We start from the raw sequence: 17,544 nt of genomic DNA, 5'->3' as shown, positions 1-17,544 counted from the left end.
ACTGCTGAGGCCAGTCAGGTGGGGAGCAGCCATTCTGTGACCCAAGGAGTCGTGTATTCACTCCCTTCCCCTCGTTATCAGGCCCTGAAGGTCCTGTGCAACAAGTACCAAAACAAACAGATTTCTTCTTCCTCTCCCGGCCCGCCCCAAGGGCACCTGGCCAGGGTGGTGGTGGCAGTGACCCTGGTACAGAGCCCTCTCCCTGCTGTCTGCTGGAGCCCAGCCTGGCATCTCCCATCACAACACACACCGAGAAAGTGTATTTTTCAAAATACTTCTTTATTTCTCTCAATACTGACATTACAAAAAAAAAAAAAAAAAAAAAAAGAAGAAGAAAAGAAAAAAAAGAAAATTACAAAAAACCCCACTATAAAACATTCAGGTCTCGTTGAAACCGAGAAAAACAAATCAGCTTGCATTTGCGTGCTGGCCTGTCTTCTCGCTCACCTTGTCCACCACATTTCTCCACATTGAACTCCACAGGGACCAGTGGAGGGAACCAGTGGCCACCCCTGGCTGGCCAAAGCAGGTGATTGATTCAGCAGTGCCTCACAGGTCTCCTCGCCCCACAGGTAACACTGTACAGCTGCGCCCCCAGCCCCAGGGACACCCCACACACAGCCCCCCCACCCCAAGGGACCCCCTGCTTCAAGTCAGTAAAATTTTTTTTTTTTAGGAATTAAAAAAAAAAAGATTCCCAGGCAGGGGGAGGGGGATATTTTGGCAGGGGTTTTCTTGGCAGTGCTGCAGTGAAAGAGGAGCTGTACAAAGCCAGGTCAAATGTGCCTCCAGCTCCATACCAGCCCTTTCCTGGGAAAAAAAATGGCATGAGGCAGAGTGGGCTGAGAAAGGTAAGAAATATAAAAATTCTCCTGATGGAAATCCAAAGGTTTTAAAAAAATACAGTATTTGAAAATGGAGCCACTAAACAGACTGCCTCATGCACCTCCCAGATCTGCCCTGATGTCCAGAAACACCTCCTGAATGAATTGTCCCTGTAGAAAAATATATACACACGCCTCTCTCTTCTTATTAGAATCCCTAATTTGACCTGAAACACTAGTGAAACCCACAGCTCTGCTCACGCTTGGCTCTGCTTTTGCACCCAGATTAGTGCTACACGCACACACAACCCCACTCCGGGGGTTTGCTGTTCGTGTGGCTGAATCATCCCCCTTTCAAAAAAAGCCTGGGTGCGTCAGGCCAGTATCCCCAATACAGGCAGAGAAAAACCTTTACGAAGTTTATCTAATGAGCTCTATATATATGTATTTAAAAAATAAAAGCAGCAATGCAAACTCAACACATCTGAAAAAAGAAAGCTCCACCCTGGGCTTTCCCCCCTCCTCCTGCTGGCTGGGCCCTGTGGGCAGCAGGTGCAGGCAAGTGCTGCCCACGGGCGCTGGGGACATCCCCGGGCAGGGGCAGGAGGCTGGATGGGCCATCCCCACGTGCTCCGTTGTTTGGCACGGCCGAGGCTCGGTGTAGGCTTGGCACAGGAGAGCGGACCACGGCTGGATTGGTACCGTGGCCCCAAGGTGAGAGATTGTCCAGCTACTGGGGGGGCCACAGGCAGGAGTGACCGGCACCGCGGTGCAGCCGGGACCCCAAACAGCAGCAAGTATCAAAGAGGGGAAGAGAAAAACCAGCAGCGGGGATGCCAGATCCTGCCGAGTCCTATTTACACAGCGCCGGACCCCGGCAAGTCCAGCTTCTTGTGGGAAGAGTGGCCTGAAAAGCAGGTGACATAAAAAACCCACGACACGACGCACCTCCCCGGGCAAAGGGCCCACGGCTCTCGCTCTTGCGAGGCAGAAAAAATGGACCTCTGGGGAGAAAGAAAAGGTTTGGCAGTTTGGGGGAGCTGTGGCAGACAGGAGTCTCCCCGTTGTTGGAGTAAAAAACCGGCCAAGAAGGATGGATAGGGGGTGGGTCGGATGGGTTTTTTGGGGGAGAAAAGTAGTGTGAGGGGTTGTTTTTTTCTCTTTTTTTGCATTTAAAAGTGCTGTGACACCTTGGCTCTGTGCAGGCCAGGTGCTGTGGCACATGCGTTTGGAGTATTGCTGCTTTGGAGGAGAGTCCCTGGGCTCTAGGAGCATGGGAGGTGCTGCTTGAGGATCTGTCTCGTCTGGGGAGCTATTCTGTCCGGGAAGCGGATTTTGAACTCCACGATCAAGTCTCCTCGCTGGCTGGGGGCCTTGGGGAAGGGCAGCCCCTCCCCACGTAGTCTCTTCACTGTCCCTGGCTTGATGATGTCGTTGCAGGGGAGCGGGATCACCCGTCCATCGATGGTGGGAATGTTCACAGTGCAGCCGCACAAGGCCTGAGAAAGGAAGAGGGAACAGGCCATCAGATGGGGCTGACTCCCCAAAGCATCCTGACAGCCACACCCTGTACCCCACTGGCTGCTCCCCCGGTTGAACTGCCCTGCTCCTGTGGATGCTGCCCAAGAGCATTGGATGATGCCCACTGGTGCAAGCACAGCTCTCTACTGGCACCAGCCTGGCCCAACCACCATGAACTGGGCTGCAGGAGCCGTGCAGGAGAGGGGTGCCCCAACTCCCATGGGGGGGAAGGACTCCCCTCCCCACCTGCTGGGCTGCCCAGAAGGCACCACCAGCACCCAGCCACCCACAGCAACAACGCAGGCTAAATTTAGCTCCTTTCCAGCCCTGTCGGCCAGCCTCAGGCAGCCGAAAATCCAGCGGAGATCATGGGATGCTGCCACAGCCCGTCAGCTGTCACCCTCCGGAGCACGGCAGCTTTGCCCGGTGCTCGGGGTTATCTATAGCACAACAGCCCATGTCCCCTGTCCCATCCCTGTCACCTACAGCCCCCACAGGGCTACGCCAGCATGGCACAATGGCGTGGCTGTGGCACTGGGCTTCCCTGGCAGCTGGGGGGCTGGAGGGGCTGGTTCCCATCTCCTGTCCCCCTGCACAGCCAGGAGCCGGTGTGGGGGTGCCACCCCTGTGCACCCCAGCCCCCAGCAGCAGCCGCACACCGGCCTGCATTGGCAAGCCACGTGATGCAGGAATGCAGCAAGAAAATCCTTGTGTCCTTAAATAACTCAGACAGCTCTGTCGTACATGTGGGCAGGATCGTCTCCAGGCTTTCAGCAAGGGCTGAGCGAGAGGACTGCGGAACGATGCTTCTGGAAGGGGGTGGGGGCTGGGGGCTTGCTGAGCTACAGCCTCGAGCTTCCATGTGGGGAATAGCACAGGTCTGTCCCTCTGAACTGGGTCCTGGGGGTCCCAGCCCTCCCAAAACACCCTGCAAGGCGAGTGGAGAAAGATGCAATTGCTGTTTCTGGGGTAGGTGGGGGAATGTTCTGCATTCCCCCCCTCTGCCAGGAAAAGCCTCCAAAGGCAGAGCAGCAACAGGCACCAGGAGAAACACCTCATGCTGGCCACTGGCTCTGAGATGATGGATGGGGCTTCTGCAGCAGAACCAAGGCTTTGAACCAGAGGGCTTGCACTGGGATCTGCACCAGAGCTGGTTCAGGGTCTTTGTTGGGTGGAGAACAGGGGAGAAGGTCCTATCTCCTTTGCATGGCTCATCTGCACAGGCCTCCTCCTGGAGAGGGTGTCCTCCAGGGATGAAGTCTTCAGCCTGCAGGAGGATGCCATCACCAGCTCTGTGTGAGCAGCAGGTGCTTGGCTGATCTCCAGCAGGTTGAGGGGAAAACAAAGCACAATCTCCCCACATTAAGGAGTTTGTGCTGTGCATTCAGGCACGGATGCCAAAGCCCTCCTGCTCGCTGGTGCCCGGTGCAGCGTGCCATGGCTGCAAGCGCCCATGTGCGCCAAGAAAGGACACCTCCAGCCACAAAACAGAAAGGAGGACAAGAAGTCCCCGTGGGAACACGTGGATGGGGAAAGCAGGCAGAGATGTGAGCAGAAGCGGGCGGTAACAGCGAAGGCAGACAGGATCTTAATGTTTCCTTCCCAGAGCCAAGACGCAAGAATCCGAGGCGATCGCTCCTCCGCCGTATGTCCCTGTTTTTCATTCTTCTTGCTCAACTTTGCTGGCATTTGGGAAAACAGTTGCTGAAGTAACACCAGTAACCGCGGGAGCTACCCCGCATCCTAGAAAGAGGCTTGGTTTATCCCTGGGGATGAAATCACCCTGGGTTTGAGCACCGTGCTGTGCGAGCAGAGCTTTATCTAGGTCAACACTGGGTCCTCCTCCGCTCGCGGCGAAGCCGCTGGGGCGGGCGTCGGCACCGGCCGCGTCCCAGCCGGGATGAGCCGGGGCGCGGATGCTTCGAGGAAGGTGACGCCAGGTAAAGGATGCAAAGCGGGATGGTGCCCAGCGCAGGCATTAGGCAGCAGCCAGGAGGGCAGGACGCCCTGCCGGCAGCGCTGCCTCCAGGAGAGGCAGCTGCTGGTGGAGCTGTGCGTCTCCGCCCTCCCGCAGCTCCCCGCTGCAGCATGCGCCTCTGATTTTAGGAAGGAAGACAATGAGTCCCCGGAAAAGCACTCCTACATCTGTGATTCTGCAGCAGACAGGTGGCAAAACGCCTGCACTGCCCCAGCCAGGCACCCAGCAGGGCCAGGACTCAAGGGCTGGGAAGGCCCTCCAGTACCCATCACCTGCCAGCTCTCCTGATGGCACTATGTTCTCTCATGGCAGTGGCAGAGACTAAAACTCAGGCTAGAAGAGGCAGCCTTTCAAGGCAGAAGGTGCAAGAGGACACCTAAGGCTACAGCCAGAGGCTGAGGAGATGGAGAAGTGCTCTGTCACATACTGAGGTGGTAGCATACAGAATTGGAGAGCTCCCAGTATCTGCTCGTGCTCCAGAGCACTTAAGGAACTTCTTTTCCTGGAAGACAAACGCAGCAGAGTATCACACTGTCCTGGCAAGCAGCAGGCTGGGGATGACAGTCAGCCAGACCAGCAGCCCCATGAGGATGGGTTTGTGCTGGGGCAGGTCAGAGACCAGAAATTCCAGCTGAGAGAGATAAGGAATTGCCTGGACCATAAATTTTCTGCTTTGTGTCTACATTGTGCAAATCTACTGCCAGCATGCAGGCCTTGCTCATGGAGGTCACAGGTGTCCAACACTTCTGGCGCACTTCTCAAGCACGTTTCTCCAGTTACTGCTCAAAAAGTCAACTCCAGACAGGAGTCCCTCCACCCCGGCCAGTGCACAGACTTGGGCTAACATGGTCTGGGCATCAGCACAGCCAGGTCAGATAAAAGGAATGATCAGAAGGAAATATCTGAGATAAGGCATGCACTGCTCCATAAATAAGGCAGTCTCTCCCGAGTATTTCTGGACTGGAGATCCAGGAGAACCAGTTACTGCAGGAATGAACCTCTGCACTTTGCACTGCGAGGGAAACTCCTGAGTCTGCAGTATCAGTGGAGCTGAGGTTGCCTCAGGAGTGCCCAGCTCTGCCTTGCCCATGTGCTTTTTGCCCCCAGTACACTCAGGTCACAGCCTGAGCTGGGATGTAGAGCCATCACAGAGCCCTCCTGACTTCCTGGCACACTTCACAAGATCACGTTTTCCTGCCTCAGGTCTGGCCCATTGAGCTTATTTCTATTCAATGCATTTGAGAACATAAATCTGCCTTCGGGAAGGAAAAAAAAAATCAGCTCATTAAGAAGACAGACAGCGTCTACCGTCTGAAAGGAACAGCAAATGGCAGCTGCCAAAAATGTCAACGTTAAATGCAGCTGCCAGCTGGGATTTATTAAAAGGTAGTTTTACAGCAGCAGTGGTGAACAGCACATCTTGTACTGAGGTAATCTTCCCTTTCCTCTCCCACCTTCGTGCAGATTGCTGGATGATCTGTTGCATCTATGTAGCCCTGCTGTGACCTCCAGGACTGGCAGCCTGGAAGTGTTGAGTTTTACTCATTGCCTGGGTATTTAATTTGTTTGGTTGCTCATCTAGGAAAGCCAGAATCAAAGAAAACAGCTAAAGCACTGCTCAGGGAGGGCAAAAGATCACTTTCCTCCATGTCACCCTGCTCTCTGCACATGGGAAGAAGCACCTGGTGCAACCCTAGGCAGTAACTAAGCCACAGCAGGCTCAGCTACAGGAAAAGCAGGAATCACACTGATGCCACCCAACCTGGGTTTTCTCTTACTCCTACAGAGGATGTGCCCTTTGTTCCACATGTGAATATCCTATGCTAAAATAGAAGAACAAGACATATGAAGAAGGGAGGAAATGGATAAAATGAGCCACCTGAATTGGCTCAAGAAGTGAGGTGTATTCCGCAGGGACCGCAGCATCAGTGTCCCACACCTGGCATGGAAGTCAACCACCTCCAAAGCCAAGACCAAGTTGGCCTCTGCAGCTCTTGTCTTGAGACCTACCTGGTCTTTCCTATCCAGAGCAGGAGAAGGACTGCCTCCCATCTTGGCCCCAAAGGCCATGAACCAGTGCCACCCCACATCCCATGGGATTTACCACCTGTACCCACCTCTTTAAGACTGATGTTTGCCGTGTAGATCACGTTTGTCCCGTCCCTCTTGAAGTGCGAGTGAGGCTTGTCCTTGAGGATGAAGACGATGTCTGCAGGGATGTTGTCTGGAGTGGCATCCCCTTCTTTGGGGAAGGTGATTTTGGTTCCCTCCTTCCAACCCCGTTTGATGACAATGTTTAGGATCTTGTCCTCAGTCCGCATGGTCCGGCCATCAGCGTTGAGCCTTCTGCGAGTGATCTTCATCCTCTTGGTGGATCCATGGTAGATCTCTTCCAGGGACACCTTGAGCTCGTGGATGACAGGTGGGTCCTGGACCTTCCTCCGCGTGTGCAGGGACTCCTGGTGCCGCCGGTGAACCCCATTAATGCCGTTGAAGCCGAACCGGCCAAAGGCACTGAAAGGGTCGTCGTCATCATCCATATCCATGTCTTCCTGGTCAAAGCCATTGAACATCCGGGAGCGGCTGCTGGCGAAGAAGATGTCGAAAGGGTTGGAGCCTCCGAAGAAGGATGCGAAGGTGGCATGGGGGTCTCCATGGAAGGTGTAGTGGAAGGTGTTCCCTGAGCCACCTGAAGAGCCACCTCCAGTTTTGAGACCTGGAAGACAAGGGGGAAGAGGAGACATGAACGCTCCCTGTGGGAAAATGCTCTGCAGGGACTGCACTGCCCAGGTGGGAGAATGGCCTCTGCCACCTCCTTCCACCCTCTCCTGAGTGCGCAGACCACCTCCAGCCCAACCACTGTGAAGGCACCATCTCACACAGTCTCATTCCTACACCCTACAAACTCACAATCCATTCAGGTTTCATTCCCTCTATCCCTACTGAAGAACCTCTTTGATTCTCTCTACCTTATTAATCTAATTTTAATTTAAAAAATATCCTGATCAGTCCATCTCCATTGTTCCCCATGAGCAGGCTCCTTCCTACCCCAATAGTCTTGTCTCTGAGACTGGATATTAGGAAAAATTGCTTCACAGAAAAGTTGGTCAGGAACAGGCTGCCTAGGGAAGTGATAGAGCCACCATTCTTGGAAGTGTTCAAAAGGTGTGTGGATGTGGCACTTAGGGACATGGCTTAGTGATGAACATGGCACTGCTTCATTAAATGCTCGTAGAGATCTTCTCCACGCTCAATGACTCTACAGGCAGGTGCAGGTGAGCAGACCTCCAGGTGGGCATGCAGCTCCCTGCACAATGGCTGTATAAAATGCCAGGTAAGCTCCAGGTTTGAATCATTTAGCAACCTTTCCCATGGGAAACTCCCCTGCCAGGTCCCAGGCTGAGCCTGACGTCACAGCAACTCATCCCAAGTCCCAAAGAGTCAAGGCACATGACAAATGCCCCCCAAAGAGGTCACACATGCTCTGCAAGGCTATTTTTGATCAGCAGGGTTGGGAAGGGTTAAGCCAAGCCTAGCTCAGGGACTATTTTCAGGGCACACCAGTGACAGTGAAGGACTATTTCTGACAGGCTGTCCTTTGTTCCAACCCCTCATGCTCTGCCCACAGCAGGACAAGTTTGGGGGTCTCTTCTGAGTGCTGAAGTATTCTGGCTGGGCTGAAGGGGCTTTCCCACTTCACCTTGCCCACAAAGCATGTATGACCCTGAAGCTCCTCAAAATGCTGACCTTCATTGCCCAAAAAAAAATGGGAAACAAAACATGTGGGGAAGGTCATAGAACATGAGAGGTTCAACAAAGATGGGACATGGGGGAACTTGGTCTTTAACTTGATGGGGCAGCAAGGGAGCTCTTACCCTCTTCCTTAATTCACTCTTATTTTAGATGCCTGCAGGCAACAGGGATTTTGCCAAATCCCCAGTGAGCCCCACTCCTAATAGACTGTACAGCCAGGAGGTTTCACCTTTAATCCCATGACGCCAGCCTGAGCGGGGTCCGATTTCATTGAGGCCTCCTGGGAAAAGCTGGTTTCCCACTTGAGAGAGTCTCTTCTCATTTTACAGGGCAGCAAATCACTGTGCCCTGTGCATCCATCACAGCCCTGACATAACTAACGGGTCAACAATTAACCCACTGCTGCTTAATCCCGCCGGTGGCTTGTGAGGGGATGCACCTGCCCGAGAGAGGAGCTGCCTCTTTCACCCAGCAGCCTGCTCCTGCCAGACCTCCTGCTCTTTTAAGCACCCAGGCCCTGGGCTGATTAATGCAGATGCTATTCGGCACTCTCCTCGAATGGGGCTGCACTCTTCCATCATCGACTAATAAGGCCGCCTGCCTTGGAGCGGCTCTCCTCCTCCTCCTCCTCCTCCATGCCAACCACCAGACAACAGCAGCCGCTTGGTTTCAAAACAAGGGCCTATTACTTAAATTGGGAAAAGCTTTGAATCCTCTAGGTCAGCCTGTACCAGGGAGGACAGTGGGACCAGTGCCCAAGTGCAGGGGGAGTGTGGGCAGAAGCAGTGCGTCTCTGCTGTGTTATTTAGGTCATTTAAAGAGCTGCTAACGAATTACCTTAGGTACAACCCAGGAGGTGAGCTCCTTCAGTTTCTCAGCTGGCACCCAAAGTTCTGGGGCAGAGGGCAGGAGGAGCCCAGCCACCCCAGGAAGCAAGCTGACAAATTGCTGTAAAAGTTAAGCAGCCTGGGGAAGAGTGGGATGAGAGGTGATTTCTGCCACCTGTGGAGCCTTCACTCTCTCTGATTCTTTGGCAACCAGTCCCATTTTAGGAGCAGGCATGAAATACTGAAACATCTCTCTGTGAAAACCCTCCCTCACCTCTAAAACAGATTTGGACCCCACATCCCTGCCTCCCAGTGGGGAGTGCCTATCCTCTTACCTTCCTCCCCATACTGGTCGTACACAGCTCGTTTCTTGGGGTCACTCAGGACGTCATAAGCCTCCGCAATCTCCTTGAACTTCTCCTCAGCGTTGGGGTCTTTATTCTTATCAGGGTGATATTTCAGGGCCATTTTCCGATAGGCCTTCTTGATTTCATCTTCGTTGGCACCGCTCTGGATGCCCAAAATCTTGTAGTAGTCCTTCCCCATGATGGCAACGCTGCTGGGAGCCGAGTACTTATTCCTGAACGGAGAAAGACAGCTCTTTGTGAGGTGAAAATCACACAGGGGCAGCTGGGGACGGGACTGGCACACACTTATTGCGGAGACGATGCTCCCTGTGTGCCACGGGCCAGCAGCACCAAAGCCGGCTCAAGTCCACGCTTCCCAACAGAGGTCAGAGCCCCGGTGCCAGAATGTATCCCAGCTGTGGTTTTATCCCGCTGAGCCCCTCGGCCGGGACGGGCAGACTCATCTCTGAGGCTGACAGGGAGAGAGAGCTCAAGTCGGGGCACGGTGCTATTATAGGGGCCACGCCACTGCTAACGTCAGGCCAGGACCACGTCCCTGTCCGTCCCCCCCGGCTGAGTCAGGAGGGCTGAGCTATGTCCAAATGTAGCTGCCAGCCTGTGTCCACCCCCTTGCCTGGTTCTCTCCCAGCTGGGGACCTGAGACCCAAGTCAGGGTGATGACAGCAGGTTTTGGAGGCTGAAAGCAGTGGCAGGGACCACGTTGTGCCTTCACCTTAGAGGAACTTCAAACATTTTGTTCCTGAAAGCAATTGGCATTCAGCTGGAGATAAGCGCCTCCGGCTGTCAGAGCCATAATTTGTATTTAGCGGAGAGGGAACGGAGCCGTTAGACAGAAACATCTTGTGATGGTGGGAGGGCTTTTTTCTTTTTCTGTTTAAAAAAAAACCCAACACTTTCTAGCCTGACTTGCACTCCCCAGCTGGATCTTGCAGTAAGGCAGGAGCTCAGGGCTCACTCGCTGCATCGCGCGGGGGCTGAGGCCGTGCCCATGCCTATACTAAGGCATGGAAAACCCGGTGGCCGTAACTCATCCCCCAGTCACCACTGGAGCCACAGCCACCCAGGGAGCAGCCAGGGCTGCTCCTCCAGGCAGAAGCTAACAGGTCCCATGCCTCTCCACAGATGTTTCCCACTGCTCCTCGACTTTTGGTTATCTGACAGCAAACACTTGACACCCCGAACTGCAGGGTCTGGCCTGGCCCCTCTCACACTCAGTGCTGACCCCGCTTCTCCCAAGTGCTGCCCTTGCACTCCCACTGCTCACATCCTGCTCCCTGCTACAGTCCAGTTTCACCCTATACTTGCTCCAAAGACACCTGAGCCACCCCAATCCACTGTGCCCCTCCAGCAGAGGGATTATGGAATGGGGTGTGAGTTTTGGCCCTTTCCTTCACCATCATACAAGCTACCAGATGTTCTCCCCACCCTTACTCTCTGTCCATGAGGTCCCATTGGAGGTCACAGAGGGATCTTCCAATCACCACAGCTCGATCAAGGGTGGCCATGCTCCCCAAGGATCCATGCTTGGGTGCTGCTTTAAGCATCTGGCAGCCACATCAAGCATCCAATACTTGCCTTGGGCCATGCCCTGGGTAATGACCCCCTACAGGAGCTTGGCAATTGGCCCCACATTTGGCCACCTCCATCCAAACCACCAACTTCTGCTCTTTTTTGCTCCAGCTGTGGAGGAGAAGCTTTGCTGTAGATGGGGAGGGGGGCTAAGGCACCCCTGAAGGACACAGTGAAGGGAGATGGGGGCATCTGCAAACACTGTACAACAGCTCAGGCGGCACAGAAGAGGTGGGAGGAGGTCCCTGGGGGCATAAAGAGCATCTGACAGCGTCTCCTGTGGCAGTTCCCGGATGCCAGCACATTTCTATACCAGCTCCTGCATGCAGAGATGCCAGCAGCACCCAGCCCACGCAGGTGCTGGGGGATGCTCTGCCCCCAGCCCACATCCACCTGCCCATTTACCCTCCCTAAGTGCTGGGGAAGCTGCAGGAGACCTGGTGTGAGCAACCAGCAGGAGAACCAAGAGCTATCCTGTCCATTCTCCACACCAAAGGTCACTCCAATACCCCACATCCCCACAGCAACCTCCAGTGGAGGGCAGGGGCTCCCTGAGGCTGGTACTGGGATGATGATTTGGCCCTGTCTGGCCCTGTTGCTGACCCTCCCACAGCGAGAGCAAACCAAGCAGCGCTAAAGATAACCCATCACACCCTAGCTCCAGCAACACAGAGCTGACAAACCTTCATCTCTCACTGCCCAGGGATCTCAGTGTCTGGCTCTGACCCCACACAGCCCAACCTGACAGCACCACTGGGACACCCTCATCCAGCCAAAACCCCACAGTGTTTCCCATGAAAAGACATCCCAAAAATGCAAAATTCTGTCGCTACCCACAAGATCTCCGGTCTTGCCCACCGAGAGGTCTTTGGCCAGGGTGGGGATGCCTGATAGGATCTCTGACCTGAGCAAGGACCCCTTCGTCTGGCTGGGCATGGGGAAGGGAATTTCTGTACCGAAATGCATCCCGGTGCCGCGTTTACCGTGCCAGAGAGGACCAGGTGCCGGAGGGTGACCCGGTGGGTTAAGGCACACTCCCGAGGCTCAGCTCACATGCACAATGGTGGTAAAACACGACTCTGTCCCCGCAGAGCCTCCCTCCTTCCCTCCCACCTCTCTGGGATCAGCTGCGCCTTGCCACCGATCTTCTCCCCCTTCTGCTCAGTCATCCTCTCCTGACTTCCCATTTAACCCCCTCGGGAGCGGTAGTGGGGGGGGCTTCAGGCAGGCAAAGGCATTCCTGTACCACCCTTGCAAATCAGATGTCCCCAGATAATTCATGGCCACCCTGCCTTGGTGAAAACCACAGGCATTCCCCTGCCCTGCCGAGCCAGCCTAACCTCCATCCTCCTCTTGCAACCACACCAAAAGAAAAAAAAATTATTAAATAAAGAATAAATCTTTGTTCCGGCCCCGCACATGACATCAGCCCGAGCAACCGCTGGGCTAGCGCGCCAGCTGAATAGCGATCGTTTGACATAATCCCTCTGCTCGGCAGTCATCTAAGGGAACTAACCCACCCTGGCAACGGCACAAGATTTTTTTTTTGCCTCATCTCGGGGTGCAAGGTCACCGCGGGATGCCAGGGACAGGCACTGATGATTTAACGAGGACACAAGGTCGAGAGGCGGAAACCCACTTACCGAAACTTTACGAACACATTCATAGTCCAAGCTGTCATTTTTAAAGGCTCTAGCTTTATTTTAAACATCGCGGCTGTCCGCAGGTGGCGGCAGGTGCTGTGTGCCCGGCCGGGAGGCGCTGGAGGGCGGGAGGAGGGTGGCGGGGCAAAAGGCGCTGGCTCGTGCCGGGGATGCCGCCGCCGCCAAGGGATGCTCTGCTGGCGAGTCCCCCCCTCCAGCTCCTCCGGCACACCCAAAGGGCAGCTCTTCGCCAGCCCGGCAGCCGTGGTTGGCTCTGACCTCGCTCCCAGGATGGCTCCGAAAGGGCTCCTCCGGTGGACGTGGTGCCGCCGGGGAGCTGCCGTCCTTTGTGTGCTTCCCAGCCGCGCACGGAGAGACCCTTCAATGGAGTCACTCGCCGCGCCGTAATTTTCCTTTTAATTGGTTTCTTGACGCTTTCTCGTTAAACGGACAGATTAAGACACTTCTGCTTAATCCGTCAGTTGCAGCATTCCTCTTCTCCGCTGCCACAAGGCACCCGGCCGCCTGGTACCGTCACGTCCCCCACGCAGCCCCCTCCAAGGAGCGCAGGGAGCGCAGCCAGGAGCCCCCCGGTGTCCCCAGAAACGACTCTGCTGACGCCCAGGGCTGAGCACCCGCCAGGCGAATCGGGTAGGGAGAAAAGTAGGGCGGCGTTGATATGGAAAAAAGTCACGTTAACCAATGTGCACTTCCCCAGCTTTTCCCGTTCGGATGCATGGGGGTCCCTGTGTCCCCCGCACCGGCCGCCGGCACCGGTCCCCCGGCAGAAGGGATTTGAGTGCCGCATTCCCGCCCGGCGTCCCGGGCTCCCCGTGGCGGCAGGGCAGCGGGACGGGGACGGTGCGTCCCCCGAGCCCACGGCGCAAAACCTACTTCTGAGAAGTCACCTTCAGGCACGCCAAAGAAAGCTAATGCCACCGCGTCCCCTCGTCTGTCACCGTCACTCGCAGGCCACGGAGAGCATCCTCTCCAGAAGCTCTACACCGAAACTAGGCAGCCGTACCGGGGGTACCGCCAGGGCAGCTCCTGCATCCCACCCGCGGCAAGCGAGGCAGCCGGGCGGGCGACAGCCCCATCCCGCCGTGTCCCCAGGGGCTGCAGTCCCGCCGGGCTCCGAGCCGGCGGGGTCCGGCCCGGCGCGGGTGCCGAGGCAGCGCATACCTCTCGGCGCGGCTCCAGAAGAGCAGGATTGCCGGCATGGTAGCGTATCCCGGGCTCGGTCAGAGAGCTGCTGGGGATCTTGTCGCGCCGGGGCAAGCAGAGGCACCCGTGCCCGTGCTGGATGGCAGTCTCAGGCAACCAGGCAGCAATGTCATGACTACCCGCAATGAATCATCCCCTCCCCGAGCCCCCACACGCACCGCCCGCCTCCCCCTCCCCACCGACAGCCCCACTGGGGTGCCGGCACCTGCGTGGGGACGGGGTTAACCCTCCCCTCGCTGCCTCTGCCAGCACAGCCCCCGCTGCCAGCCCCGCCGGCGGCCGCCTCCTGCATGGGCACGGAGCAGGACCCCCGCCCAGAATGTCCCCAGAGAGGGTCCCAGATCCCCACAGCCACCAAGTGCTGTCTCCTGCGTGGGGATGGTGTCAAGTACCACCTGAGATCACCCCCCGACAAGGTCCCCCATTTTCCAGACCTATCTGGTGCTGGCTCTTGGCTGGAGATGGGGTCAAGCCCCTCACAGCGTCTCCCCAAGTAGGTTCCTCTCTTTGCAGCCACACTCGGCTGCTCACAGCTGTGTGGAGATAGGGTCAAGCCCCCCATGCTGCCTCCCCGTGTAGGGCACCCCAATTCCAGAGTCACCAGGATGCTCACAATGGCATGGGGATGGGTTTGAACCCCCCCCAGTGCACGGACCACCACCCCATGCCCCCCACCCAGCCCCACTGTGGGGCTAAGAACTTCAGGGGGATGGGGTTTGTCCCCCTCCCGAGCCCAGAGGCGCTATCCTTTTTAGGGGCTGTCACACACACAGGGGTTCACTCATGCTTTGTGCCCCAGAGCACAGACCCACAGGGTCCAGGGGTGACCCCCTGTCATGATCAAGCCCCACTGGGACCCACTGTCTGCCTCAAGAGGAAAGCAGGTTAACCCCTTCCTCCTGGTCAGCCCTCCCAGGAGAGACTGTCACCTCGACTGAGGACAGGGGTTAACCCCTTCCATGCTGGTCCCTCTCACGGTGTTACTGTCACCTGGGTGGGAGGTTACCAAGTCTCTCACCAGCCAGTTCAGCCCCACTGGGATACACAGGTACCCCCAGGGCGGTGGTGGAGGGCTGCTGACCCCTTCCAGGCCACACCACATAGCTCAAACAGAGCACATTATTCCCTCCAAAGTGAAACAGGAGAGAGGGATTAACCCTAACCTCACCAGCCTCTCCAGCTCCACAGGGCTGTACTGCAGCCCCATGGCAGGGGGTGTCACCCTCTCTCTCCCTGCCCCACTTGGATGCACTATCTCTGTTATGGGGCACGGGGATTAACCCCTTCCTGACACACTCTTCAGGCCCACAGGGACACATGGTCACCAGGTAGTGCAGTTAACCCAGCTGACCCTGACCCACAGCCCCACCAAGAAACCCTGACAGCCCACAGGAGCCAGAGATGCCAACTCCTTCCTCCCCCACCTTCAGCCCCATAGAGACTCCGTGTCAACCCATGGTGGCAGAACAGGCTGGCTACCCTCTGCTCCCCACCCACGAAGGGGCAAAGGGGCTAAGCTCTCAGACCCACTGCCAAACCCTGTCAACCCTTGGGGCAGAGGCTGATCCTGCCAGGCCCTGGGGACACCCTGCCACTTCATAAAGCAGAGGTTTAGCCCCCAGAGCAGGACAGACTGTCACCCCATGGGTGGAGTGGGGCAAGCACCCCCTCCCAGCCCTACAGGGACATGCCGTCACCCCATGGGCAGAGGGGCCAATCAGCCCCGCAGTGACCCCCTGCCACTCCACGGGGCGGGGGAACTGACCCTCCCCAGCCCCACAGTGACATTCCACCATCCCCACAGGCCAGGGGGACTGACGATCCCCCAATTTCATGGCAACAACTTGTCACGCACGGCGCAGGACACTGACGGCTGAGTCCCACAGCAACCCCTGTCACCCCCAGGGCAGGGGGACTGACCCCACAGCGACACGCTGCTAACCCCAGACAGGGGCACTGCCCCCCACCCCAGGGTGACCCTTTGTCACCCCCCGCCGGTCCCACAGGGGCACCCTGTCACCCGGGCTGGGGGAGACTGATCCCCGCCCAGCCCCACGGCAACACCCTGTCACCCCACGGCCCCACCCCACAGTGACACCGGGGTGACATGATCCCCCCCACCCACAGCGAGCCGCTTCGCTCTGTGGGGCACTGGGGCTGACTCCTCCCTGCCCCTCGGCAACAACTTGTCACCCCTTGGCAGTCCCGCAGTGCCGCCCTGGCACCCCGCAGGCAGGCGGGCTGGCCCCCGGGCCGGGCCGGGCTGCGGGGGTCGCTGTGGGGGTGCGGGGGCGGTCGGGGGGGCCCCCCCGGCACTCACCGCTCCCGCTGTCCCGGGGCGCCGCGCGCTCGCTGGGCCGCCCCCGCCCCCGCCCCCGCCCCCCGGCCGCCACGTCAGGGGAGTCCCGCCCGCGCGCGCCACGCCCCCGTTGGCCCGGGGGGCTGTCCATCGCAGCACCGCGCCGCGCTGATTGGTCTTCTCTGAAAGGGAGGCGGGGCGAAGGCGGGCCCCCGCCGCTCACCTGCCCGTCTCTCCCCCCCTTGCCGCGCAGTCGCCGCCTTCCATTGGTCAGTTCAAGCCAGCACCGCCCTTTCGGCGCTCTCTGATTGGCCGGGCGCGCGCTCGCAGCGGCGGGATCCCCGGGGGGAATCTTCTGGAAAGGCGTTACGTCACCGAGGAGCCGCGCCTCAGGCCGTCCGTGGGCGCGCCCCCTCCCCCGCCGCCCGCGGCTCCGGGGGCTCGGGGAGCGGGGGCCGTGACCCGGCCGGGGCTGCGCGGCGGCCGTGGGTGGTTCTGAGGGCACCGGGGCACCTAGCACGCTGTCGGGGGCTGGCGCTGCGCAGGGCCCGTGCCCCATCCCCCAGGCCTGACGGCCCCCAGGACCCCGGCGCAGGAGGGCTGTGGTGGTGCAGAATTCCTGAGGGAATGAGGTTGGAAGAGACCCCTGAGCTCAAGTCCAGCCTGTGAGTGGACGCCACGCCATCAACCAGACCATGGGCACTGAGTGCCAGGTCCTGTCTTAGAAGCACCTTCAGGGATGGTCACTCCACACCTCCATGCGCAGCCATTCCAAAGCCCAGTCACTCTTTCTGTGACAAAAATCTTCCTAATGTCCAAGGAAAACCTCTCCTGGCGCAGGTTGAGGCTTTGTCCTCTTGTCCTGTCACTTTTTTCCAGGGAAGAGAGACTGACCTCCCACCTGGCTACACCCTCCTGTCACAGAAGATAAGGCTCCCTTTGAGCCTCCTCCAGGCTGAACACCCTGAGCTCCCTCAGGTTCTCATCCCCAGCTCCATTGCCCTTCTCTGCTGAAGGAGGTTCAAGGTCCTGCAAGCACTTGGCAGGGCTGGGAGGGCTGGATCCAGGGTGGGAATTGTGAGGAGAAGGTGTCCAGAAGGTACTGGAGGAGCAGGGCCATGCAGTGGGAATGCAGGGCAGTGCAGGCATCTCAAGAGCCCTGCCTGCATGAGGTGTGCCCTGCTCCATGTGTGACTGGTGGGGGCAGGAGGGACAGCAAGTCCCTGAGGAGCTTAAAAAGGACACTACTGTGCTGGAGTGAGTCTAGAGAAGGGCAGTGGAGCAGGTGAAGGGTCTGGAGCACAAGTCCTGTGAGAATTGGCTGAGGGAGCCGGGGCTGTTTGGAGAAAAAGGAGGCTCAGGGGGCACCTTATCACTCTCTGCAACTCCCAGGAGGTATAGCCAGATGGGGGTTGATCTCTTCTCCCAGGCAGCCAGGGACTGGAGAGGAGGATACAGCCTCAAGCTGTGCCAGAGGAGGTTTAGGTTGGACATTAGGAAGCATTTCTTCGTAGAAGAGGTAATTAGACATTGGAATG

The 17,544-nt window shown here is 57.5% G+C and overlaps 1 protein-coding gene across 3 annotated transcripts; it reads right to left on the bottom strand.

Annotated features, from left to right (window-relative positions):
• Positions 1-260: 260 nt before the first annotated feature.
• On the bottom strand, positions 261-16,068 carry DNAJB5 (DnaJ heat shock protein family (Hsp40) member B5). 3 transcript variants are annotated; one of them, XM_063181541.1, is made up of 4 exons: positions 16,028-16,068; positions 9,239-9,483; positions 6,441-7,039; positions 261-2,323 (listed from the first exon to the last, which is right to left on the bottom strand). In XM_063181541.1, exons 2-4 carry the CDS (start codon positions 9,447-9,449, stop codon positions 2,090-2,092), a joined length of 1,044 nt encoding a protein of 347 aa, XP_063037611.1. In that variant the 5' UTR covers positions 9,450-9,483; positions 16,028-16,068; the 3' UTR covers positions 261-2,089. The 3 variants fall into 3 exon arrangements, with proteins under 3 accessions (XP_063037611.1, XP_063037609.1, XP_063037610.1); XM_063181539.1 differs by lacking the exon at positions 16,028-16,068 and adding an exon at positions 13,666-13,815; XM_063181540.1 differs by lacking the exon at positions 16,028-16,068 and adding an exon at positions 9,557-9,748.
• Positions 16,069-17,544: the final 1,476 nt, after the last annotated feature.

The sequence above is a fragment of the Melospiza melodia genome, chromosome Z, assembly GCF_035770615.1.
Source record: "Melospiza melodia melodia isolate bMelMel2 chromosome Z, bMelMel2.pri, whole genome shotgun sequence".
Taxonomy (NCBI): Eukaryota; Metazoa; Chordata; class Aves; order Passeriformes; family Passerellidae; genus Melospiza; species Melospiza melodia.
Note: the sequence above shows the minus strand (reverse complement) of the source record. Positions and strands in the feature narration are given on the sequence as shown.

What these genes read in the sequence shown, in the direction of transcription:
- DNAJB5 (XM_063181539.1), bottom strand. Translation starts at nt 13,703, where the DNA reads ATGCCGGCAATCCTGCTCTTCTGGAGCCGCGCCGAGAG. An exon ending in TTCTGGAGCCGCGCCGAGAG is followed by an intron (nt 9,484 to 13,665) that starts GTATGCGCTGCC and finishes TTCTCCGTTCAG; the next exon opens with GAATAAGTACTCGGCTCCCA. An exon ending in CGACCAGTATGGGGAGGAAG is followed by an intron (nt 7,040 to 9,238) that starts GTAAGAGGATAG and finishes CTTGTCTTCCAG; the next exon opens with GTCTCAAAACTGGAGGTGGC.